The sequence below is a fragment of the Phyllostomus discolor genome, chromosome 15, assembly GCF_004126475.2.
Source record: "Phyllostomus discolor isolate MPI-MPIP mPhyDis1 chromosome 15, mPhyDis1.pri.v3, whole genome shotgun sequence".
Lineage (NCBI taxonomy): Eukaryota > Metazoa > Chordata > Mammalia > Chiroptera > Phyllostomidae > Phyllostomus > Phyllostomus discolor.
This window is the reverse complement of record NC_040917.2, coordinates 17,680,870-17,707,185: the sequence shown is the minus strand read 5'-3', so window position 1 is coordinate 17,707,185 and position 26,316 is coordinate 17,680,870. Positions and strand designations below refer to the sequence as shown.

The window sequence follows — 26,316 nt, the reverse complement described above, 5'->3', positions numbered from 1 at the left end:
CGTGGCCTGGGTGTCCGGGTCAGGGGTTGTCCCCGCCAGGGGTTGGGCCAGCTCTGGCCCCTCCCCATCGCCCGGCCTGCAGGGCCTCTGCTCCCATTCCTACTGAAGCCCCTGTCCGCAACCGCTCCAGCCATGGGCGCCGCCGGTTCCTCAACCCTCCCCGTGTGGCGGCACCCGGCGCAGCTGAGACCCGTCTGGCTCGGGGCAGCCGCGCTGGGACTGACCGCAGTGGTGCTGGGGACGGTGGTCTGGCGCCGCACGCGGTCCAGGCGGCCGCGGCGGCTGCAGCAGGTGGGCACCGTGGCGCAGCTGTGGATCTACCCGGTCAAGTCCTGCAAGGGGGTGGCGGTGAGCGAGGCCGAGTGCACCGCCCTGGGGCTGCGCAGCGGCGACCTGCGGGACAGGTACGGCTGGCCGGAGCCCCGGAGTTGGGGGATGGGGTGGGGGTGCTCGGCGACGGTCCTGCTGGGGATGCGTTGGGGTGGGGGTCGGGGGGCGGGAGAGGTGGGTCTTGTCCCCCCCCCCCACCTCCAGAAGGAGAATAGGGGTTCACCACCTGGGTTTCCGGAGCTGCTTGTGGGTACCCCTGCCTTTCATCCCTGAGCGGGGAAGTTCAAGTTCACGTCTCATTCAGATTTGGAAAGGTAGGCAGGGACAAAGTTTCCTCCGTGTAAAAGCACTGGGTCTGACTTGGTTATAGCTAAGGCTCCACTTAGTGCTAAACTTTCTTAGTTTATGGCACAACAGTAGCCACGTGAATGCCATCGGCACTAGTGGGCAGACGTGAGCGACGGCGAAACTGATTTTCGCTCAAGGACACACGGCCTTCGGCCTTGCTGGGGCTCGTTCCTCACCGTGGGCAGTCCCCACAGGTGCCTTGGAGACCCAGGAGGCGGGGACACCTACACCCCTTTCATGGGCACCGAGCGGAGTGAAGGCTTGCGTGGGGGACAGGGGCTGTGGGGGGAGGGGTGGCTGCAGGGTGGTAGTTTTCCCTGAGGGAACAGTGTGTCTCTGGTCTCCCCGGTGGGCAGAGCGGACTTCAGCGAAGAGCTTTACTTCAAGTGTCTGCCTTACTCAGAAAAGACAAGGTGTCTTGTCCTGTAAGTCACCCCCAGGGTGAGGCACAGACGCGTGCCATTCACAGAAGGATGCAGCTGGGTGCCGGGAAGGCTCTCTTGACTGCGAAGGGTGCCAGTGCCTAGCAGGAGCGATCAAGGAAGAATTTGTGAATCCTGAAAAGACCACACCTGCTGAAAAGGGTCCCTGGTAGGTGACCGAGCTCAAAGTCAACAACAGCAACAAACGCAGAGCCGGGCAGCCGTTTCTACACAGGGGCCTCCACTGCCAGCTGCACTCCAGGGAGAGGCCTGCGCCGAACTACCTGCCTGCCGCGTTTCTGCCCCCTGAGCCGGCCCTTATAAAGGAGTGAGTTCCTGGAACTCGATGGCAGCCAATAGGAATGAGGCTTTCCCATCTAATCGGAGCTGCCCAGCTCCAATCAACCCGGGTGGCTGTGTTCTGGCCAATCAGGACAATGCCTGTTGGACCAATCAGACTGAAATGTGGAGCCCTTATTTGCATGCGGACAGATCGATCAGGGCCCAGGGCCAGGGACTTCTGTCCGCGGGAGCCAGCTTCCCTCTGGCTCCCGGAGTGCACCTTCCCTTTCCACGTGAGACTGAAGACTTCGCCCCCCTGGCTGAGCCGCGAGACCGAAGGTGGTTCATAGAGCAGAGCGGACCAGCATGGACCAGAGCAGGCACGCCCAGGAGGGGGCGGACCAGCGCGGCACAAAGCAGGCTGCCAAGGGCTGCCTCCCAGTGGTCCTGTTCTCAAAACTGAGCTGTTCTGCACCTAATCGACTTGCCTTCTTCTCCACACCCTAAATCAGGGATTCCTGTTGGCGCTGAATCAGCGACCATCAGTCGACAGATGGAACCTCCTTTATTTCCTTGGGATGAAGATGCCTCCACAGCTGGCTGGGATGGCTTAGCTGGGGTCCTGTGTGTGGGAGGTCTAAGGGGGAGGGAGGTGTGCCAGTTGGTTGTTCAAGGAACCTTCTAGCAGAGGCGGTCTGGCTGCCCTGAGTTCACCCCAGGACGCATGGACTCACTCTTCACTGAGTACTGCTGTCTTCTTAAATAGTGGGCTCCCACGGCCTGGAAGAACTTCACCTTGTTTTAGGAAGTGTTGTATACGACAATGATGTAACTCACAGGAGATTGTCCAGGATTAGCCCTGCATCCCAGACGGCTAATCCTGGAGAGTTTTTTAAAGCTGTGGTTTCCTGAGACTCCCATCCAAGAGTGAGGTTGGCATCTCCCAGGTGACTCCGATGCTCTAAGCAAAGGGTTTATCTGGGACTGAAGAACACGTTTAGAGTTTATGCAAATATGATGGACTAGACTTCTCAGACCTTGCGTGGGACCGTTGTCCTATCTAACACGACAGCACGTCATCAACATTACAATGAAACACCACTGAACAAAACAGTGTTCTTGGAGGACCTGCCGCATCTCACTCAAGATCACAAAACCATTTGGTGCTGTATGGATTTGAACCCAGATCTCCATGGGCGCAGCCTTCATGCTCTTTCTGTGAAACCAGTGTGTGACCTGGAAGTGCAAGGAGTGCCGACCAGCATCGGGGGACCTAGGGCAGAGTCACTGGCCTCTCTGAGCCTCATATTTTTTTTCATTTGCAAAACACAGAGGTTGAACTCGGTGGTCTCTAGGACCCTATCTAATCGAGCTTTTCTTTACGAGACGGTAATTGGAACTGGAAAGCAGCCTGGACAAAACTCTGCTCCAGGACCCCATCGCTGTCTCAGCCTGAGACTTCGAACCCAAAACTGCGAAGAGGCTAGAATGCAGCAGACGGTGTCTTTGTGTGATTCCATTTTGAACCACAGTCTCTGGAACTGGGGTCTAAGATCTGGGGTCCTCCTCTCCCAGAGCTCTGTGTCTCACATTTCCAGGGACATTTTCTTCAAAACTCTGAACCGATTTGTGAACGCTCGGCTTGAATGCCTCGAGCTTTGATCGGGTGCAAAGGCCCCCAGCAGAGCCCGGCGAGACCCCTCTGGCACGAGACATGGCTGCCCTCCTTCACCGTGTCATTCCCCATCTCCTCAGCCCCCCCCCCGGGACCCGATCACTTACCCATCCGTCCAAACCCTTGCTGACGTCAGCCCCTCACTCTCCCGCACCGGCCATTATTCTTATGGCTCAGAGAAATGAATTCCTGCAGTTCACAATCCGGAGTGCCCTTTTCTCTTGGCTTCTCCCCACCTGCACCCTCCTCCTCTCTGTAGTGGGGTCCCTGCTTCCCCCCTTTTCAGACTCTGTTCTTCCTGCTCCCTGGGCCAGTTTGTACATTTAGGCAAGAGGGTTCCCCGCTGCCGTTGGCCGCACAGGGCACTGCGGCTGCTTTGGAAAAGTTGAGCTCCAGGCTCTACCCTGATCTCCACAGGAGACCCTCACGTTTTAGGTGTGAAATGAAGGCGCTGGATTTTTGTGTGGCAGACTCGGGGTAACGTGATCTAAAAAAATTCATACTCCAAACCTGTTCGTTCAGATCGGGCAGAACAGGACTAATTACTCATTCACTGGGCGTCCCTTGTCTGCGAGAGGTGAAGAATAGCATTCATTAGCCTGTTGAGGAGGCAGTGAGGCTGGTTGGAGTATGTTAGGGATGGCAACTTTGTATCTTCATCCCAGGGTTAGACTGCTTGCAAGCCGCAGTGGCCAGCACGGAGCCTCTGGCCACCACGGTTGGTAACTCCCAGGGATGCCTCCCACGTGATCACACAATGGGCTGGAGCGAAGCTGGGGTCTGCGAGCCAGAGTGCAGGGCTGCAGTTGGAGGGTGGATGGGAGATGAGAAGGCTCAGCTCAAGGAGGGACTGGCTGTCAGAAATAACGTGCCGTCAGGTCTGTGACTCCGGGCTCATTTCTTGGCAGGTTTTGGCTGGTGATTAAGGAAGACGGGCACATGGTCACGGCCCGGCAGGAGCCCCGCCTCGTGCTGGTCTCCATCACCTACAAGGACGACCGGCTGACCTTCGAGGCCCCAGGCATGGAGCAGCTGGTGCTGCGGAGCAAGCTGCCTTCCTCCAACAGGATCCACGACTGCAGGTGCTCCACCTGGGGCCTGGGGGGCCTGCGCGGGGCCTGGTTTCCCTCGGGCTTCTCCCTGCACTCTGCAGTTTGTACATAGTGAGAGCATTTTGCTATAAGAGTACCCGGGAGTTGTTTTAATCAGATGTGGTAAGACACGCAGACAAGGCAATGACGGTCATAAAGAAAGAAGTTCTTTTATAGTCACAGATCCCTAGAAACCGGGGGGATCTTTGCCACACAGGGCCCCGCCAGGAAGCACCAGGGCTGGTCTGGACGTGGCACAGGGAATAGGAAAAACGTGAGCAAGAGCCTTGTCCTGGTCTCCAAAGGCAGGACTTCGAGGCAGAACAAAGGCTTCGGATGGGCCCATGTGAATCACTGCAGTGGTCGCCGGGCCTCAGAGACCAGAGGAGACCCTGACATTTGCCACCACGTGGGTGGACTTGGAGGAAGACATTATGCTAAGTGAAATAGGTCAGACAGAGAAAGACCAATCCTGTGGGATCTCACTTATATGTGGAATCAAACAAACCAAACCAAACAACAACAACAACAACAAAAAAACCCCAAATATCCAACTCATAGGAAAAGAGATCAGATCGGTGGTTCCCAGGAAGGGGATCGGAGGGGGATGGTCATGAGGTACAAACCTCCAGTTACACGAGGAAGTAAAAACAGGGTGGAGGGTAGACCGTGCAATGAGGTGTCTCTGGTTAACGCTCCCGCAGGGTGTGTTTTGGAGTTGGTCCTGAGCGTTCTCATCACCAAGGGAAAAACACTTCCTACTTTTTCCTTTCTGTACTGTTACAAGATGGTGCATGTTAACTGACCTGACTGTGGTTAACATGTGTAAGTTGGGGCATGATGCTGCACCCCCCAAACTTCTGTAGTGCTCTATGTCAATTATATCTCAACAGAACTGGAGAAAAACAATCTTTTGAAATGTGGACCATAAAAGAAGAGCTTAGTCGTGTATTTTTTTTAAAAAAGGGAGAAGGTTGGCTATCAAAATATTATGGCATTCACATTCCAATGCCTACTTTTAAAAGCATGATTTTATTTTATTTCAACATGTTTTCTGTATTTAAATATTAATGTAATATGATTTCATTTTGAATGTTAGTATTTCCATTTCAATGGAAATGATATTTTTCATCTCACACTAAACTTACAAAAGTTCCCATGTCAACTTAAAATTCTGCGAGTGGTACAAAGCTTAAAAAAGTTCTTTTATAGTTACTCAAGCAACATGACCTTGAAGAGCGTTGTGCTGTCTAGTGAAACCTGCTCCCCGTCTGGGGTTGGTGCTCTATTATTATCTCCTACTTAGCGCTGGAGACAGGCGGTCAGAGGAGTGGAATGATGTGCTAAAGGCCACAGACTAGAGAACAGGAACATTCCAGGTCGAACCTGCTCTGCAGACCCAGCTCAGGGTGCCTCTCCCACCCCTTAGATGTGCCCCTCTCCCCTTTCTGAAAGTGTCCTAAATCCTTGCTACTCCGAGTGTGGTCCACAGACCAGCCGCTTAGGTGTCCTGATGCTTGTTTGGAACAGAGAGTCTCAAGCCCCAGCCCAGCCTCCTGCCCCTGAATCTGCCAGTGCAAGAAGTAACCTTGGTCTTTCCTGTCCCTGCTCCAGGGTTTTCGGTCTGGACATCAAGGGCCGGGATTGTGGTGACGAGGTAGCTCAGTGGTTCACCAACTTCTTGAAAACGGAATCGTTCAGGCTGGTTCAGTTTGAAAAGAGCATGAAGGGAAGAGCAGCAAAGAACATCTTACCGTCTGTGGCGCAGAGTTACCAGGTGAGCGGCCAGAGAGCTGCCCTTCACCCCCACCAGCCAGTCCCGCTTCCCTTTCCACCTCCCTCGTGGCCCACAGGGAGCCCCCCCGGGGTCCCCAGTTAGGAAATGCAGGCGTGGCCAGGTGAGCAGTGCTGAGGGCGCCACCTGGGTGGGTGTTGGGGATGGAGAGGGAGGTGGGCGCCCGAGTCCCCAGGGCTGTCCAGGATGCATGAGGATGGAATACGGGAGATATCTGTGCTGGGAGAAGCTGGGGCGACACCCTCCCCACCCACAGTGAGATGGGTACTCGGGAGAAAATGGGTGGGGGAGGGGTGGAAGTGAGAGGTTTGTTTGGGACTAAATCCAGGTGTTCTGCAGAAGCAGACTGTCTCCAGCACTGCCCGCACGGTCGGCGCAGGCTGCTTATTTCAGGGGCTGGGACAAGGCGCCTTCTCCAGAAGAGAACAGCCTCCTCAGCCTTTGACCCTGCAGTGAGATCAGGTGGAAAACGCAAGCTCCTCAGGGTCTCCCCCCAGACCCCCTGCTGTCAAGCTCCTTGAATGCAGGGCGTTGAGTCTGCTTTGTTCCCTGCGATTTCCCCACCTCCAGCGAGGCCTGATAGGTACATCCAGGTGCTGACCAAATGCGTGTTGCAGTAACAGTGGTGTGGCGCTGAAAGAAACCGTTGCAAGAGCAGAGCCGATTGGCCGCGGCCCCTTTCCCTGACCGATGGTGATGACTAGGAAGGGCATCGCCTGTTGGGTGCTGGAGTGAGGAACAGGAGAGAAAGTGGGGTGCGGAGGGTGAGGTCAGCCCCAGGCCTGGTTGCTGTCTTCCATGTGTGGGCGGGGCCCCGCCGTAAGCTGGCCGTTTCCACGCCCCAAGCATCGCCTCTCCTTCCCCAGACGCCATGGTCCCCTTCCGCACTCTGGCAGCTTTGCTTCTAGACTTCGCTGAGCTTTGCGGTTGGCCGGAGCGATTTCACAGGGCAGCGAGGCCTGACGGGGCCGTGTTCTTGGCGCAGGTGGCCTACCCGGACTGCAGCCCGATCCACATCCTCTCGGAAGCCTCCCTGGCAGATCTGAACACCAGGCTGGAGAAGAAAGCGAGGATGGACCAATTCAGGCCAAATATCGTGGTGACAGGCTGTGCTGCTTTTGAGGAGGTAAGGGGCTCACTGTGTTTGTGCATTGTGCTCAGATGCGCTGTTCAAGACACTAACGGGATTGCCATCACCTTGAGCCAGCGCCAACTCAGACCCTCCAGGGTGGGCAGTGCTGGGAAACTCCTTCCCCAAGTCTCCTTCCCCTTGTCCAGTGGTTCACGCACGGCTGCTGCCATCTCCTCGCCGGCCTCAGGGGGCGCTGCTCACCCTGTACAGCTCAGGCCCCAAAGCAAGCAATGGGAAATCCAAATGGCAGCAAGTCTGGGACTAGGTTACGATATATAATCGTAGCTCAGAGACAACTGAAGGGGAATGAAGAGAACAGCCGTCTCTTCCTTTCCTGTACCACCCAGGGGTGCTTTCAGAGATTGGAGGCTCTGGGAATTTCTCCCCAGATCCCAAAGTGGGAGCCAAGAAGATTCATGGGACTTGTCTGGGGATGGTCCCTGCTGTGGCCTGAGTGGCCTCCCAGGGGACTTGGGCTCTCTCCCCCATGTGGCTGACTGCAGAAACTCCCTGCCTCTCCAGACACAGCCCCTTGTAGCCCTGAAGGGACAGCCACATGAAAACCCAGCTGTCACCTGCCCTGGGTGCATGGAGTACAGACAGCTGGGTGTTGAGATAATGTCGGTGATCATAAACATTGGGTGCTGGCGAAACTTCATGAGCACCAGCGGCAACAACAACAACAAATACCATTTACTGGGTGTTCATGGGTGCCAGGCCCCGAGCGAATAAATTACTTCCTACAAGTTCACTCATCAATTCTTACGACCCCCTGTGAAGTCTCTGTTATTTTCTCCTTGTTTTTTTTTTTGTAAGAAAGCTGAAGCTAGGGGTATTATGCATCGTGTTATGCCTGTAAGTGGTGGCTCTGGCCCAGGACTCGAGCCTGGCTACTCCATCCAGCCTGTGGGTGCTAAGGTCCAGGTTCCGATTTAGAGATCCCAAATGGTACCCTGAGGGGTGAGGCTCTCGAACACCTTCTCAACTCTCTGCACCCTTGGGTGCCTACACTTCCTTTTGTGTGAGTAAAACGTGCCCCTATTTGCTGCTCTGCATTATCCTGTAGGGTCCACTTTTGCAGAGAGCCTCACAGAAATCCATGCACCTGCAGATACCTCATATAATTTGATAGTTCAAAAAAATAGCCACATAGACAGATATTGTCGCCTTGCTGGTGTTTTCCTGTCATTCGTTACCTAGTTTCTTTAATTCCTCTTTACATATGTTAAAAATGTGTTTTAATCGACCATCTGTTATGGGCCTGGACGCAGAGATTTGAGACACAGATCCTGCCCTGCATGCAGAATCTCCCCCGGGAGAGAAATGCCCTTGGCTGAAGGGACTTGCTGTTTGTCCCCAGGAACACATCCGGGTTTGGCCGGATGTGAAGTTTATTAAATTTGGGGGCCGCTTTGAAAATAATAATAATAATAATAAAATTAGGCGCAGGTCCTTGCAAGGATCCAGTGCTAGTGGCGGCCCCAAGGTTCAAGGCTCACGAGCTTTTCAGCACAGCCACCCGCCTCTCCCCTCCCTACTTTCCCGAGTTGTCTCCTTGCCGCACCGAAGTCTGGGGCCATGAGACGCTTGTTGAACGCGGAATGAAATGAGCACTTTGGGTAGACGATGCACGTTACTCAACCCCAGATTCAAATCAGTCCGCAAAGCAAAAAAATTCGTTGATGGGAATCCAGTAATTGGGTCAATATTTTCTGAGAACTTTTTTTTTTAATAGCTTCTTGGTCTCTTGGCTAAGATCAAGTGTAGAAACTTTCCTTTTAGGAAATACGATTTTTCTTGGTTTGATGCCACTGAGAGAGAAATTAGTTTGCTATTCATTTTCAGTTAAGATCTTGTGCCAGGGGAAGGAGAAAAGCTGGTCTCATTCCTGCCTATAGAATTTTGGCTTTCTGGCAACTTATCAGGCTGAACCTAAGGCTAATGCAGCCTAATTGGGTTCCCTTAGGCCCTTTGAGTGGGTGGAGTCCTTTTTTTCATTTGTTTAAATGAAAATAGTGTTCACTGACCGAGTCCCTTTCTTTTATTTCTGCATTGCAGTGGGCACACAGAAATAGTCATGCTCATATTTTTCTAGAGTACTCAGAGTTTTCTAGAAGAGTCCTCTGATTATGCACATTTAAAAAAAAGTCCTTACCATACAGTGATGCCAATGTTGCTGTTATTCTCCCATGAATTAGGAAACCCAATAGTTAGTGGCCCAATGCATTAACCTATCTACCAGGCACCATTGCCTTCCAATTAGTGGGACTTGGTTAAATATTAATGCAAAATGATAATGCACATAAATATTTAATAGACCAACTAATCATAAAAAAATAGCAACCCTAAGCAAAAAGCTCAGGCCATTATTTATTGCAAAAATATAGAGTAATAGGAGAATGCAGTGTGCAACATTGACTCTTTCCGACCCAAAGTACTTCATACTTTTTCTGTGTAACTCGGATTATGAAGCAGATTTTAAAAGGTGGCTTCCCTTGGGCCATTGCGGCGTGTGTGTTCTGGGACTGAGGGGCAGCGAAATTCAAACATAATGGCATGAACCAGTGCTTCTGAGCTCTGTCGTTGACCGCTGCGTGACTGAGTGTTCCCCGAGCCTTGCTTGCTGTCCCGGGGGGCAGCACTTGTTGTTTCTCTGGAATGCTCTGTTCGTGTCACTCCTCACTCCACACGATGCAAGAACAGTGATGGAGAACCTCTCAGACAACCGTTGCTGTGGAATTTGTGCCTCAGGCGGGGCTTCTCCAAGAAGCTTCCAGAGACACAGTGGACTTTGAAGTCCAGGCAGCTGTGCTTTGAACCCCAGCCTCCCAGGACGATCCTTTGCAGCTGCAGAAAAACAGAGCTTTTGCAAATCATCATAACCAGACATTTCTGTTCCCTATAATCAGAGTCAGGACGAGTCGGGGTTCTATTTGGGGGTTCAGAGAAGTCTCGGGCCCTGGCGAGAGGACGACGATCTTTGCTTGGCTTCAGGGATTTCCAAAGTAGCAACAATAAAAATAACAATATATATAAAAAACAATAGCAAATGTAACAATAGCTGGTATGGCTCACAGTTCTCAAATGCTCAGAATGTAGCAGGCCCTCCTTTGCCGGACCCATTGCGTGCATCATCTCATTTAATCATCCTCACTGCCCAAACTGCAGGTCACAGCTCATTGTGGGCTTATTCTATCACTTTGGTGGAGGCTGACCAGCATTTTTTAAAAAAATGGAATACAATAGAATAAAAGATACCAGAAAAGATATCAGAGTGAACTATATGTAGAAAGGGTAAGAACTGTTTTGCAAAACTTTTGTTTAAGTTGTACCTTGGAGGTGTGTGTGTGAAAGAGCGTTAGAAACCATATAAAATGTAATGTTTTAAAAGCACATTTTTAGAGCAATTTCAGGTTTACAATATAATCGAGAAGAAGGTCAAGAGATTTCCCACACTCCCCACTGTCATGTTCACCTCCTGAAGGACCTCTTGGTTGCTTCCAAGTTTTGGCAGTTATAAAACGTAATTTTCTACTTTGGTCTTCAGGAGAAAAGAATGACTTGGTATTCACTGAGGTGAGTAGTATCTTCCAGATGTGGAAACTGAGACTCAGAGAAGTCGAGCAACTTGCCCCGTGTCGCACAGCGACGGTGCGGCCACGGGAAGACCTATGCTCCGGCTGCCCTTCGGAAGTTCATGGGGCGAAGCTGCCCACACAGCTCTGCCTCCTTCTGGCATTGCGAGGCCTCGTGGAAAATCGCACTGGGCCCCCTCTCACCCTGGACAGTGGAGGTCAATAGGGGACGGGCAGGAAGGGCAGGGCCGGTCACCATGGCGTGCTCCGGCTGCCTCCGTGCGGAGACAGGAGTGTTGAATGTGGACTCTTACGACTGACGCCCCTTGGGTAATGTCCTTCCTACTCACCCCAAAACGTCCGGTTTTAACCTGGCTTCCTCGGTAGCTGTGAGCTGTGAGGAGAGAGGGGGCCTGTCTGGCAAGCTACACATTTCTTGTTATATAGCCTTCCATCTGCCTTCGAGTTCATTTGTGATTCTCATGGCGACGGTCCCCCAGAGAAGGTCTGTCCCTCTGCTGACGGTCAGGTTTCCGAGACCGAGAGTCAGAGGGGGAGCCTGCTCTCGCCAGCCTGCTGCCCACCTGGGAGTCCTTCGGGGAGACCTGGCCTTGGAGTCTCCTCGCCCTGCTTTCTTCTGCCGGCTTCATAGCTAGCACCCGCCGAAGAAGAAACTGCTTTCGAGACAAATGAGGCCTTAATTCAACAGATAATGTTTCCTTTTCCCCTAGGATACCTGGGAGGACATCCTAATCGGCAACACGGAAATGAAAAAGGTTTTGGCTTGCCCCAGGTAAGGGCTCTTGCGAGACTCGGCCTCTGGGGTGTGGCGTGCGCATGGGTTCTTGATCGTCACCTAACCCCCGGTTACTGCGTGACAGGTGCATTATGACCACGGTGGACCCAGACACCGGAGTGATAGACAGGAAGGAGCCACTGGAGACCCTGAAGAGGTAGCATGTGTGTCCAGCGTATTTTTAATGTCCCCCCCACCACCCCACCTAGGACTACCTGTGGGTGGAGGCGCTCTGCCTGGACACCTGTCTCTCTGCCTCCTGGTTGCTTTGTGTCTGTCGGTTAATGTGAGTGACTGATGCTGCCCCCTTTTTCTTCTGCACATCGCCTAATGCCTTGGATGGGCTTTTAATTGTAGAATAGTAGGGTCTGAACTTTTCATATCTCTCACGTCAATTTCTTTTTTTTTAAATAGTGGTTTCTTTTTTTTTCTTTTTTTAAAGATTTTATTTATTTATTTATTTTTAGAGAGGGAAGGGAGGGAGAAAGAGAGAGAGAGAGAGAGAGAGAGAGAGAAACATCAATGTGAGGTTGCTGGGGGTCATGGCCTGCAACCCAGGCATGTGCCCTGACTGGGAATCAAACCTGTGACACTTTGGTTCCCAGCCCGTGCTCAATCCACTGAGCTACGCCAGCCAGGGCTCATGTCAATTTCTAATAGCATTCACGGTGGGGTTTTCTTCCCAAATGAAGACGTCGTACCCTTTATTGTTATTGCAACTCAAATTTCTTTACTAGAACCTGTGTCAAGGACTGTGAGAATAATTGAAGTTGTACCAGCAAACACTAGAAAAAGCAGAATGCGGGGAGTCGTTTATCCAGGAGCCTCATCGGTGCCAGGGAGCTCGTCCTGTTACTTGCAGAATTGGGGCTGGCTTTAGTTCTCAACGTAAAATGTGTTTCTAAACCCAAGTTCATACTTCTGGGGAGGTGTATTCTGTTTTCTTTCCGTTTCTTTGATTTTGTTGTTGGTTTCTAATGAGTTTAGGTTAGAGAAGGGTTATATTTCCTGAAGCATTAAGAGTTACAGTTCCATTTTGTTTTGATTTTTTTTTAAGATTTTTAAAAAGATTTTATTTATTTATTTTTAGAGAGGGAAGGGAGGGAGAAAGAGAGAGAGAGAGAAACATCAATGTGCGATTGCTGGGGGCCGTGACCTGCACCCCAGGCATGTGCCCTGACTGGGAATCGAACCTGCGATGCTTTGGTTCGCAGCCCGTGCTCAATCCACTGAGCTACGCAAGCCAGGGCTTTGTTTTGCTTTTTAAGGTGCAATGAGGTTTATTTTTTTTTCCTTGAGGTTGCGTGCGCGTTTGTTTCTCTGAGCTGTGAAACTGGAAGTGCACCTGGGGTATTTAAGTTCCACAGAAAAGTGATTTCCCCTTTGGCCTCAAACTGAAGTCACGGAAAAATTGTTTAGACTCTCAGGATACTTCTCAAAAAACTAGAATTATTTGCAGTTTGACCAATGGCCTCTAGACTTCTCTGTCAGCATTTCAGAAAAAGCTGACCATTTCTTTCTTTATAAACAAGCGGGGTGGGGGGTGGGGCATGAACGCTTGGATTCTATCGAAGGCACCTGGAGTATCATTCCCTTTTGGTGTCTAATGATGGGTTTTCGCTTTTTTCCCCCCAGCTACCGCCTGTGCGACCCTTCCGAGAGGGGCATCTACAAGTCATCCCCGCTTTTTGGGATGTACTATTCGGTGGAAAAGCTCGGCACCCTGAAAGTCGGGGACCCGGTGTACCGGATGGTGTGGTGACGGGCCCACGGGCTGACACGGTAAAGGGCCGGCTCTGCCTCTGGGCGGCGGGGCCTCGAAACCACTGCCACGTGGTCTTGCGTCGTCCCCACGTTTTGCCGCGGTAACTGCGGGGAGTGTGAGCAGCTGGTGTTTAGATGTCCCGAGCTGGGAAACGCCCTTTATTTTCATTCCCCACTGTCATTGGTATCGCCCCCCTCCCCCCACGCCCAGGCTGCTCTGTCCAGTTTCCACGCCGCTGGAAAATGCTGAGACCGGAGCCTGCGGAGACACCGGAGACACCAGTGGCTGGGACCCGCCCCCTGAAGGATAGTCATAGGGAATCAGAACGTGAAGGGCACCGGCCCTCCCGGGTTGCAACACCCCGACCTTCTTTCTGCCTCGGACGGAAAAGCGAAGGGGAATGTCGAGATGATTCCGCACCACCTTGGGGGGAATGCGGGAAGCGCTCTGTGTCGAATGAGTTCTTAAAGTGGGATGGACGTAAAGCTTGAAAACAGCCCGGGCGTTGAGGCGCCTGGGCTCGGTCGGACTCCCAGGCGGAGAAGCGTGCTCCCAGAGCGATGTCCTCGGGCCGAACAAAGCCCTGAGCCTGCGTAATGCCTGGCCCCCAAATTATAGGGACGTCCGTGTGAAGACTTCAAATTGATGGTTTTTGTTTTTATTAATTCTTCTCTTAAAATGCATAACCCAGGTATTGAAGTTACCTAATGTCCAAAACTCTAGCCCGTCCTTCTCTCTAACTGTGGTCTGACCTGCTCCACCCCTCACGTGACCGCCCTAATGGACAACATAGGCCCGTGGACTGGGCAGCCTGCACCTGGCATTCGGTGGACCTGGGTTCCTAACCCCAGCAGCAACACTCTCCAACTTGGTTGAATATTTCACTCGGCCTTTAAGCCCCAGAACCCTTGTCAGCAAAGTGGGAAAAAGGATAATACTTCCTAAAACAACTAATACAAAGCATGTGGGGAATTAATTCTTATGAAGGTGCAGCATTACCACCAAAACAAAGCAAATAATCAGCATAGTTATGATTTTCACAGGCGTCGTTTCCAACAAGCGCCCCACCTGGGGCCCCGCCTTCCTTCGACGCCGGAGTGGTCGTGAAGGCAAGACGGGCTTTGCCCTGGTGGTGGGCAAAGCGGAGAGAAACTTCTGCCGGCCACCTGTCTGATCTGGCATTTTCGTAGCCATACATACCCGTGTGTCAACACTTCTAAGATGCTGACTTTCCCCACATTTTAACATCGCTGGAATCAAAAAGATGGTGATAGTCAGGATTCCTGTTTAAAAAATCTCAGCGATGCATAAAAACAATGGTGCCTTTTAGGATTTGATAAAATGCGGCCGACACTGGAGTCAAAATTCCTAAGTGCCTCCACCTGGAAGGTGGGGCCAAGCCTGGCCCACGCTGACTCAAAGCCTTAAAAAAAAAGCGGTCCATCCACGCACCAGGGTTCCTGGGGAGGTACACGCATCCATTTAAAATGTAATTGTGTCGAAGTGTATCTGCCCTATTATCAGTGTGATGCATGCTCACTGTGGCAAATTTAGAAAGTAGAACGTATGAGAAAACTGGAGGAAAGAAATCACCCATTGTCCGTGTTTATACATTTTATTCTGGTTGGTTTGGTGTAGCTGTGTAATGTACATAATTGTGTGTAGTATGTCTCATACAGATATATAAAGAAATATGCATTGTATGCTATATATGCAGATATATTACACATATATCATGGATCTATCATATGACACATATCATATTTCTATATCATGTCTATATATCTATCACATCACCTCTACACATCTGTCATATATATAACAGATACATATCATAAGCACTTCCAAAGCCCTCCAATCTATTCAAATGTCATTTGATGGTTTTATAACATTACATGGTATAAATATAACACTTTTTTTAAAGATTTTTAAAAAGATTTTATTTATTTAATTTTTTAGAGAGGGAAGGGAGGGAGAAAGAGAGAGAGAGAGAAACATCAATGTGCAGCTGCTGGGCGTCATGGCCTGCAACCCAGGCATGTACCCTGACTGGGAATTGAACCTGCGATGCTTTGGTTCGCAGCCTGTGCTCAATCCACTGAGCTACACCAGCCAGGGCAATATAACACTTTTTAAACACCATTGTACAGTATTTGACTATTGGACTATACCCAATTTTGTTATGAATAATAATCTTGTAGCACACACGCTTGTATGCAGAACATTTGAAAATTAAGAGTTTTTCTATAAGCACGATCCTGAAAGTGGGATTACTCACGCACGGGGCACAGGCATCTGTTTTCGAGCACCCTGACTGATTGCCCTGGGAAGGGTGACTCCCGTCTGCAGCCCTCGTGTCACGGGACACCCCTTGCCCCGGGCGTCCCCAGGGCTGCCCTTTCCCGGTAAGGTACTTTGGTGCAAGACATGGTTTCTATTTCCTGCGTTTCCCGAAGTGACTGTTTTGTGGGTGTCTGAATTATGGATGACCAGGAGGAGAAATGAGCAAATAATCAGAGATTCTTATTATTTATTCAGGTTCCGGCGTCCTGCAGACATCGATTGGGGTTTCGTCTTCGCTAGCAGCACTGCCTCGGCCTCTGATCGTCTCCGCCCTGGAAAAGAATCTCTGTTCTTGACTCACTTTCTGGCGTTAGGCAGGCTCCTGGTTAATGCAAGGAAAGTATTTGAGGTGATTTGGGAATACGAAGGTTATGTAGATTTTAGGTAAGGAAGACTTTGACATGCATACAATTGTCTCACAATTATTTCGAATGTCGCTGTAGCTCTCATACTCCTGACACTGACATTGATGAGATGAGAAAATGTAAAGAATCTGATCAAAAGCTGCAACATTTTTTCCAAATGTTTACATTGGATGACCGACCAACCATTCCGTGTCTCGGGCGACATGAGGAACAGCAGGTGTCCCGACGTGCCTTTATTTGCGAACACCCAAGATTCCGTCGGTTTTTACGTGACTGCCGAGTGCCATTGACCTTCTGCTCACGTGGTTTGGGCCAACCATGACGGAGTCAGATTGTACTTGAGTATGATTTTACATACCCTGTTTTTATAGTGGAGTATAAGGCTTTGCGGCCCAGTAAAAGTAATTGTGTGTAATTGCCAGACACACCCCCTGGAGTTCCAGGTGCCATAAAGAAGAGAATGGGATTTAAAACAGAGTGGAATTCAGAGCGTCGAGCGGGAAGAAGGAAGGTTGCATATGTTTTTTTGATGCAGATAATTTTTGTGTGGTAACAGCAATGGAGTCCTTTGGTATGACTCACTGAACACAAATGCTCCCTGAAGTAATACGTGAATGAGTTCATCTACTTAACAATGTTGCGGTTTCTTTGCTGTTAATAAACGTGACTTTCTGTTGTACTTTCTGTTTGGTGTTGGTGAGTGTGTTTCCTGGGCTTTGTCGTTTTATTAGAACCTCAGTCCTCGTCACTCACCCTTTCCGCTTGCCTGGCAGAGACATAATCGGGGCCTCCCCCCATGTGACCTCCTGTTGTTGGCGGGGACCGGGTTGGGGGCCTCAGGGAGGACCCGGGCGGCCTGCCTGCAGCAGCTGGTGGGTGACTGGCAGGAGCCTTCCAGTGGCCCGTGAGCAGCGGCTGTCCCTTGTCTGGCTTCCTTTGCTGCAACTGGACCTAACCTTTCCCTGTGAGGGGAAGGTGCTCACTGAGCTGTGTCCCGGGTAACTTTGGGAAGTGATGACGCTGAAAAATCATGCTCACCTGAGAGTGAACCATTAACAGCAGCAATATTTTCCCTTTAAGTTTCTGAAGAGAAATTAAGGATAGAGGGAAACCGAAATACACACCATTGAACGTTCTGAGATGTGTGGTTATCGACTCTGTCCTCAGGGGGGCGCACATCAGTCAACATTTTTGCGGGGGGGCGGGGCGGCTAGACCCTTTTCCTTCCAGCTCATTCCTGGAAGAGGTGGGCTCAGGGATGCACCCCGATATCTGAATGTCCCCCGACCACAATTCCTCATTTCACAGGTGTGGGGAGACGGAGAGGCTGAGCGGCGATTGGAAATGGGGTAGGGGCAAGGGGATCATCTGTTTTCCCCGGTTTCCCGCTGGCCGCAGGCTCCCGCTGGAGGCCCGGCGGGGAGGGTGGTTCTTGGGGGGAAGCGCACCGCCAGCGGCTGCAGGCGGGAACTGGAAGACCCTGGAAGCCCAGCTGGCTCGCACCGCGTGACCCGGGCCCACCCCTCCGGAGAGGAGCGCTCTGATAGGCCGGGCAGGGGTTCCCGGAACGGAACGGCCCTCCTGCTGGGCTCCGGACCAAAGGTCGCACCAAGGGCTGACCGGGGACAGCGGTGACCCCCCGCCCCCAGCTCCCCGCCTGGCCCACCCGCAACTGCTGAGCCATGGGCGCTGTGGGCTCCTCGGTGCTGAACCGCCTTGGTGTCCCACCGCCACGATCGCCCGCGCAGCCCAGGTCCGCCTGGCTCGCAGCGGCAGCACTGGGACTGGCCGCGGTGGCGCTGGGGACGGTCGTCTGGCGCCGCACGCGGTCCAGGCGGCCGCGGCGGCTGCGGCAGGTGGGCACCGTGGCGCAGCTGTGGATCTACCCGGTCAAGTCCTGCAAGGGGGTGGCGGTGAGCGAGGCCGAGTGCACCCCCTTTGGGCTGCGCCAGGGGCACCTGCGGGACAGGTATGCTGAAGTCCTGGAGTTGGGAGTGGGGGTGGAGTGGTGAGGGGCAGTACAGGACATGCTGGGGATGGGGCGGGGCCGGAGGTCACGAGTCCTTCCTGTCACCGAGAGCTGGGCGGGACAGGGACAAAGAAAAAGGATCCCTCTCCTCCCAGCAGCACACGCCTGGGTCCGGACCTGCTTTCCCCGGGGTGGCTGTCTTTCCACCTCGTTCACCTATTTCGCTCCTGAAGAGGTGTGGCCTCCGTCCCCAGGTGTCAGCAGTGCTCATGGACTTAGTTAAACTCCGTCTAGCCGCAGCTAGAGCCAGGACTGGTCCCCGCCTCAATAATTTTAGTCACCGTCGCTTGAGAACTTGGGGCAGCTTGGAGTCCCCAAGCCCAGCCCTCAAAGAGGGAGCACAGGATCACGTGGGAATGATGGCAGTGGAAGCTGACGGTTCTTGCAGCTTAAAAAGTTCTATTGCCTAGGCTATTCCCCCCAGTTCTCTCAAGCATGCTTTTATGGATTGAGAAGCTGAGATTCAGAGCCACACGCAGGACTGTGGCTGGTTCTCTGGCGCACACTGTTACTTTGTAGAATAGTGCTTTTGTTTGTCTGCCTGGGTAGGCACACTGTGCATTCCTGGGGTTCAGCTAAGGTCATAAAAGCCCAGAGCAAGGAAGTGGCTTTGACCTCTTCTGGGTCTGGGTTTGGGCCATCTCCCGGCCTCATGGTAAGGCTGCACCTCAAACTCCTTGCTCCCCAAAGCAGCCCTCACAGCCTCTGTGGGTGACCGGCAGGCTGAGGGGCTGCAACTTTCCCCCCAGCTCCCCAGCCAGAGGGCAATTCCTGAGACATTTGAAAGGTGCGCCATGCACCTCTGCTTCAGGAAGGGAGCCTAGAACCCCAGCTATGCCAAGGCTTGTATGCAGGCACTGAAAGATGGTAGGATTTGGTTCTGCAGGCTCAGAGGCAAAAGGGTGTTGTAATTTTGCAACATCAATTCAAAAAGTGTATTGAGCTCACATTACAGTGCATAAGAAGAAGAGCTGGCATTTGTACCACAAATGACAGTAAGTTCTCCATGGTCATGTTACCAAGAAATGCAGCCAAGGGATGTAATCAAAGGCTTCCCATCCTCTGTGACACCTCACCCAATGTGACAAGTGTCCGGGAACCCAGAGAAAGGAGCACCGGAAACTGGCTGGTGGGGTCAGCAATGCCACTGGAGCTTGCACGAAGTTTAGCGTAATTATGAATTTTCCAGACATGCAGGTTGGGAGACGAACATTCTAGAAAGAAGGAGTTTGCTGGGTCAGGACCGTGGGTTGGAGAGGACAGATACACTGGGGCAAAGGCTGGTGCACTCCGAGGTATTGACTCTACCAAAAACAATCAAAAGCAGGAACTTGAAAAACCACTGCAGCGTTACTCACAGTGGCCGGAAGGTGGAGTCAACCCAGTTCCGCCAGCAGATGGCTGGGTAAACAACATGTGCATGTACACGATGGAGTATAATTCTGGAGTATAATTCTTAAAAAAATGAAGTTCTGATACATGCTGTAGGATAGATAAGTCTTGAAAACATTATGTTAAGTAAGCCAGACACAAAAGAAAAAAAGTATTACATGCATCCACTGACACGAGGTATCTAAAATAGGCAAATTGGTGGAGCTGGGTTAGAGGTTACCAGGCTGGGGGGAGAGGGCAACGGGGCTCACGGCTGCATGGGTACAGAGTGTCTGTTTGCGATGACGAAAGGGCTTGGACGTAGGTGGTGGGGGAGGTTGCACAATGCTGGGAGTGCACCGAATGCCGCTGAGTCGCACGCTTGAAACTGGTTAAAACCACATTTAAAAAATAATTATGGATGGGCACCGGGTTGTCTCACCTTTTGGCGTTGTGAACGGTGCCTCTGTGCCCGTGGGTGTGCGAGCCCCTGCCTGAGTCCTGGTCTCAGTTCTTCGGGGTGTACACCTCAGAGCATGCTGGGTATCTGATGATGATATAACTGTGTGTGTATGTGCATATACACACATAAATCACTGCGGTAAACGATGAGAAGGGAAGTGGAAGGCTGGCGTGTGTGAGGGCGTGGGGAGGTGACAATTCCTGCCTCGCTGAAGAGTTCGGGTTTTATCCCCAGAGGGGAAACCCCAGAGGGACTCGGCCGGAGGGGTCACATGATCAGATTGGTATTTTAGAAAGATCAGGCTGCCATCAGGACTGGGAAGAATTACTAGAAAGGACTTTCGTGTCCTGGTCCCAGGGATCCGGCTCAGGCCAGAGCTCCGCCCCCTCCAGGGTGAAGGGCCAATGAAAGGGCAGTTCCGGAGAAGGCTTACCTTAACCTCTTTAGGCGAGTTAGCCGCACACCTGGACCACCATCACTGGCTGGAGGTGATGACCCAAAGCACCTGCTGGATTTTCCCTTACACCTGCGGACCCCCAAAGCACGAGCTCACTTCTGCAAGGGTGCTCATCCAATCCGGTGCGATTCGAAATGACCAAAACAGCGATATGTTTACCATTGTTCTTTCCCTGGAAACGGTTCTTGCTATTGCTCTTATTTCTCCTTTTATTTTTCCTTGTGGTAAGCACCTCTAGACCAGGAGTACCGGCCAGAAATAATATTGTCCATGTTAGCAGTAGACCTTTGAGTAAATGGCAGAGTTCACAGTTCTGAATGCGGGAGCATTAATTTTTTTCAAGGGGAGGGTGGGTCTGGCAGGGTGTACGTGGCATTGCAGGTGGGCAGCTGAGCTCCAGGCTCTGTGAACGACAAAGCAACGACGTTGTGACTTCAGTGGGCGGATCCCAGTGCCTACTGCGTGTCAGGCACTGTGGGCCCTGCACCTCATCCTGGGCAATCCACAATCGTCACTCCCTGGGGGCCAGTTGAATGAACGTGGTCAGACTCTCCGTCAGGTGAGATGAAAGCAGAATTCCTCGAGGAGCTTGGGATGCTCTCTAGAAATGACGTCGGATGCCCAAGTGATTGGTTATTCAACCCTTTGAAATGGACTGACGGACTCAGTCTGGCTGGGCTGCCGAGCTGATGTTTCGGACAGATAGACAGACGCACGCAAAGGCACACGCGTGCACACCCCAGGCTCACCGGGAGGGATTCAGAGAGGACCGTCGTGGCCGCAGGTCCCGTTGACTCGCAGCCTGTCACGGCGGCCCGTACACGTCTCGTGTTTTGAACACGGCAGGTTTTGGCTGGTGATTGATGAGACGGGGAACATGGTGACCGCTCGCCAGGAACCTCGCCTGGTCGTGATTTCCATGACCAGTGAGGGGGACGCCCTGACCCTCCATGCACCCTCCATGGAGGACCTGCTGCTGCCCCTCAGGACGCCCTCCGCAGGCGCGGTGTGGAAGTGCAGGTAAGGGAAGGGCTGTCCTTAGCCCCTGCACGGTGTCTGGTGTCTATGCACGCACGCAGTGTGGAGAAAGCTCGAATTACGGAGGGGATCCTGTGGAAGGTGACCCGGAATGAGCCCGGATTGCAAGGGCACCACACGTGCACGTGGGGGCCAGTCCTCAGTATCCTGACCATCTAAAGGGAGGGGGAACAAGGGTTGGGGGGGCAGACATAAAAGTCCTATGTGAGGAAGCCCTGGGGACAAAAGCGTAGGGACATATAGCACCCCCGAAGGCTAGAGGACCAGAGTGGGGAGGGAGTGACTGGGGGGACCGGCCTGGGCGAGGTGAGATGAGGTCTGTGTGCGATTTGGGACCTGCCCTGCTTTGCCTGGGTAGACGGGGAACCTTCCCAGTCCGAGCGAGGAGTCACAGGTGGCTCTGTGACTCGTGAGATGTAGGTTCCAAAATAGGAACGAGCCACCGCCACCAGCAGAGCGATCCGACCTGCAGGTTCCCTGGGGTCTGAGTCCGGGGGGCCCGAGCCTAGGGGGCCCCTCTGTACAAAGGGGAACCTGGTTCCCCACAGTCCGATGAGCTCCGCGGAGGCAGAGATTCCAGGGAACGTGGCGTCGCTTCTAAGAAGTCGTGCCTAGAGTTGATTTTTTTTTATCCTCTTATGGGAAGATGAAAATTTGGCCTAACTATTCTTTTGCTCCAGTTTCTGGCTTTTGAATAAGAATGCTACATGTAATAACGCATCGCCTATTGTAGAGTGTATCACATCCAAAAATGTAGTTAGCTGAAAAATGTCGGAAGACCCCCAGAAGTTCATCAAGGGCGATACCAGTTATAATTTCTACAATACCCTGGAGTTGTAAACATAATAATACACTTCTATTATAATTTGGTGGGTTTTTTTTTTCTGATTACAAGATGAATATACATTCATAGTTGAAAAATTAGAAAATACCGCCCCCCCAAAAGAGAAACGAAATCCACCTGAAATAACAGTAGTTAATATTTTGACATATTTTCTTTCTGTTTCTATGGCAAATACACTTAAAGCCAAATTGGAGCAATACGAAAAATCAGTCTTGAATACTGTTATATACTTAAGTTGATACGTTGATATTTTCTCATATTGTCAAAAAAATCTTCAAAAATACCATTTTTCATGTTGGCACAGTGTCCCCACATTTAAACACTGGAGTTATTTTTAATTTTTTCCAAGTATGAAGACGAATGTGATAAATATCTCAGCATAAAGCTTTGTTCACATCTCTTACTACTTCCTTAGGGGCAAGTTTTAGCGGTGGTTTTGCTAGAAGCAACAGTATGGGTCCCGTTGGTGTTTTGCTACACGTTGCTGAATTGTTTTTGCAGAATGGTCACCAGCTATCCTGCCATGCACAGTTTATTGGGCATCTTTCCCTAATTACATTCTGACCATCTTGTGCAAAAATAGTTTGCCATTTGTATGGGGAGATGTCTGGCTGATTTAATTTGCATTTTTAATATGCCCATCGCTGTTTCTATTTTGTGTTTGTTCGTTTCTGGGTTCCTGCTTGTCTGCAATGATCAGACAGCTACCCCTTCTTTCTTGTGGTGCAAATTATTTTCGTGTGATTTCTAATGCATCTGCAGTGGTGCAAAAACGTTTCCTTGATCCCATCAGGCTTTGGGCTGTGCCCCAGAGACTGAACAAGCGCATCTTTGGAAACGGCAAACTAGGAAATGCTGGAACTCCTGGGGCACGATGTCTGGAACCTGCCAGACTCGGGTTTCCGCGACAGCCCGGGCCATTCTCTCGTGGGGCAGTTGTAACTTCAGCCCACAGTTCCCTGAAGATTCGTGTTGGCTTTTGGGAGGCCTCGGGGTCACCTTCAAAAGGTCACGCTCATAGCCAGCACACCTGTTTTCGTGGTGGAGGTTGTTACTTGATTTTCACGCAAGCCACGCCAACCACAGTTAGGATACAGAGGATTAGGGCCTTTATAAGATTGCTTAGGCAACATTATCTCTGTCAAAGGTTTTAGGGATGTTTGGATTTCAGGGGGGGGGGGCTTTATTTATTTATTTAACTTAAAGTAGCAGTGCTCACTTAGTGCTTGGGAGTTTTCTAAATTGGTTAGGGTTATGCTGGGAACTGCCCTTACCTGGCTTCAGAAACAGCAACCCCCTCCCCCGCCCCCCAGCCATGGCTAAAGCTGAGTAAAAAGAGCTTGTGAAACCAGAAAAGACACCAGAGTTCGGGCTGCCTGTCGCTACCAAACCCTATAAGCAATGACAGCAATTGACTCCTTATGGGCACTTTAGTCAGATGGCCGGCGACCTGAGAAGGTGGCAGGTTCACACCCTAACAGACCATTCTTGTCTTTTCTCTCCAGGACAAGCAGGGGTGTATTCTATACCTCTTTGTGTATTCTATAGCAGGGAATACACAAAGTGTGGTGAAGGGTTTTGGAATTCAGGGAGGGTCAGGTAGAAGAAGCTGCAACAGTCCTGTCCTGGGTGGTTAGCTGTTCCCAGGGGCAGGTGGTCATTTGCCCCTCCCTGAAACACAATGGCCTGGACGCCTCCACTTGGCCCCAGGAGGTAATCTCCAGCAGTGCCCCAGGTGGTTGGCTGTTTTCCCAGGAGCCAGGGTGGGCCTTATCTGTAGTTTCTGAAACAAAAGCTTTAACATATACATTCCTTGCTAAGCTTGTCACTATTTACCTTAAACTAAGATTTTCCAACTTTTAAGTCCCCTATGAATTCCTAAATTATCAGGAGACACAATTCTACCCCGTCCCTGCCTCTGTGATTGAATATCCAGTTTCCCCGAGACCATTTATTGAAGAGACGGTCCATTCCCCCTGGATTATTCTTGGGGTTCTTATCGAATATTAGTCAACCATACAGGCATGGGTTTATTTCTGGGCTCTTGATTCTGGTCCATTGATTGGTTGTATTCATGCCAGGACTGTTTTGATTATTATTGCTTTGGAGTATAGTTTGAAATCAGGAAGTGTGATGCCTCCCGCTTTGTGGGTCTTTTGTGGTTCTATGCAGATTTTAGGATTGTATTCTTTTATTTGTGAAAATATGCCATTGGAATTCTGATAGGGATTGCATTCAATCTGCGGATGCCTTTGGGTAGTATGGACATTTTAACAATATGAATTCTTCCAGCCCATGACCAGGAAATATCTCTTCATCTGCTTGTGTCTTCCTCAATGTCTTTCATCAGTGCCTTGTAGCTGTCAGTGCACAGATGTTTCACCTCGCTGGTTAAAATTATTTCTGAGTGTTTTATTGTTTCTGATACAAACTCTTGTGAATGGGATGGATTTCTTTATTTCTCTTCAGCTATTTTGTAGTTAGTGTTTAGAAACACACGTGATTTCTGTATGCAGATTTTTCTTATCCTGAAACTTCACTGAATTTAATTAGTTCTTGCACTATTTTAGTGGCGTCCTTAGGATGTTCTCTTGATAAGATCTTTATATCTGCAAGAAAATTTTACTTCTTCCTTCCTGCCCATTCTAAATTGACCTCCTAACAGTCAGAGGGCCGATGTACACAAGCTGTGGGGATAAACACAGGAGCATCTATCTGCCTTGCTCTTTGCTGGATCAAGAGGAAGAATAAATAAAATGAACAAAATAAAAACACCAAAATTCATCCACCCCAATGCCTATGACCTTTCAAAGTAGTCATCTTGGGAAGCAAAGTAATTATTGCTCTAACATTGATCTAACATTAATCCTGTGGGAGGGGGCGGGGCTCTGCAGCCACCGTGGGGGAGAATACTTCTTCCAAGACGTGATCTGCTTGAAGAGTAAAGGTAGTCAATCTCTCAGAGGAGAGGGGCCTTGAGACCGTTCCTTGTGGGCGTTTTGGGGGTTTAATTTGCACAGGAATACAGGTAAAGCTCATCAATCATTGTCAGGCAGTAATGATCGAACAATAGATAACATTCAAGGAACTATGAGGGCTTATTCTGCGTCAGGGTCAGATAGCAAAAGGGCCATAAAACTTTGGGGAACAAACTCAGTTTGTGCTTGGACCCTGATCAGAAAATTGAGGGCATTCTTAGCAAAGCAGGTTTCACAGGATTTTGTGCATTCTTTCCTAGGCCTGATCACCCTGGGGAAACTGCGCATTCCAGCACGGGGCGCACCCACCTCCAGCGTCGTTTCAGGCTTCAGGCAGGTGGGGCATGTGGGCAGCCAAGAGATTAGGAGACTTTTTACAGATAGAATGGGGACTCAGGCTATGTCATAGCCAAGCAGCGAGGGTCCATCACCCCCTTTTTCTACAGCCCCCCAACTCCTTCCCTGAGGGCCCCATCATGACCATGCCTGTCTTAGGTCGTCCCTCCCTTGAGGAATCTTACCCCTCATTGGCTAATCAGTCATTCCCCTGGGGCACTGCTGGAGATTACCGCCTGGGGCCAAGTGGAGGCGTCCAGGCCATTGTGTTTCAGGGAGGGGCAGGCGACCACTTGCCCCTGGGAACAGCTAACCACCTGGGACAGGACTGTTGCAGCTTCTTCTACCTGAGACTCCCTGAATTCCAAAACCCCTCACCACACTTTGTGTATTCCCTGCTATAGAAACCTTGTCCTGGAGAGAAAAGACAAGATGGTCTGTTAGGGTGTGAACCTGCCACCTTCTCAGATTGCCAGCCATCTGACCAAAGTGCCCATAAGGAGTCAATTGCTGTCATTGCTTATAGGGTTTGGTGGCGACAGGCAGCCCGAACTCCGGTGTCTTTTCTGGTTTCAGAATGACAGTGACATCCCAGTTTGTTGTGACTTTTCTGATGTGGGCAGGGCGTGGTAGGATGTCCAGGTTTTCAGAGCCATGGGCATTCTTTGCTCCTGCCACCCTTTCAGGGTTCACGGCCTGGAGATCCAGGGCAGGGACTGCGGCGAGGCGGCGGCCCGGTGGGTCACCGGCTTCCTGAAGACCCGGCCCTGCCGCCTGGTGCATTTCGAGCCTCACATGCGGCCCAGGAAGTCCCACCAGATAAAGGACGTGTTCCGGCCCACAGACCAGGTCAGAGGCTCGTCCCTTGGCTTTGGCCTTCG

The 26,316-nt window shown here is 51.1% G+C and overlaps 1 protein-coding gene and 1 pseudogene across 3 annotated transcripts in view; both read left to right on the top strand.

Annotated features, from left to right (window-relative positions):
* The window catches only part of MTARC2 (mitochondrial amidoxime reducing component 2), a 36,904-nt gene continuing 10,588 nt past the window's right edge, over window positions 1-26,316 (top strand). For 2 of the 3 annotated variants that reach the window (XM_036016173.1, XM_028531425.2), the window contains exons 1-3: window positions 17,392-17,888; window positions 21,086-21,259; window positions 26,122-26,284. In XM_036016173.1, the coding sequence (XP_035872066.1) occupies window positions 17,602-17,888; window positions 21,086-21,259; window positions 26,122-26,284 (624 nt within the window). In that variant the 5' untranslated portion in view covers window positions 17,392-17,601. Of the gene's footprint in view, window positions 405-3,965; window positions 4,140-5,762; window positions 5,926-6,928; window positions 7,070-11,381; window positions 11,444-11,531; window positions 11,604-13,081; window positions 13,229-15,749; window positions 17,889-21,085; window positions 21,260-26,121; window positions 26,285-26,316 lie in introns of those variants that run through there. The other variant, XM_028531282.2, reaches the window with a different exon arrangement.
* On the top strand, window positions 8,807-8,965 carry LOC114512491 (annotated as a pseudogene).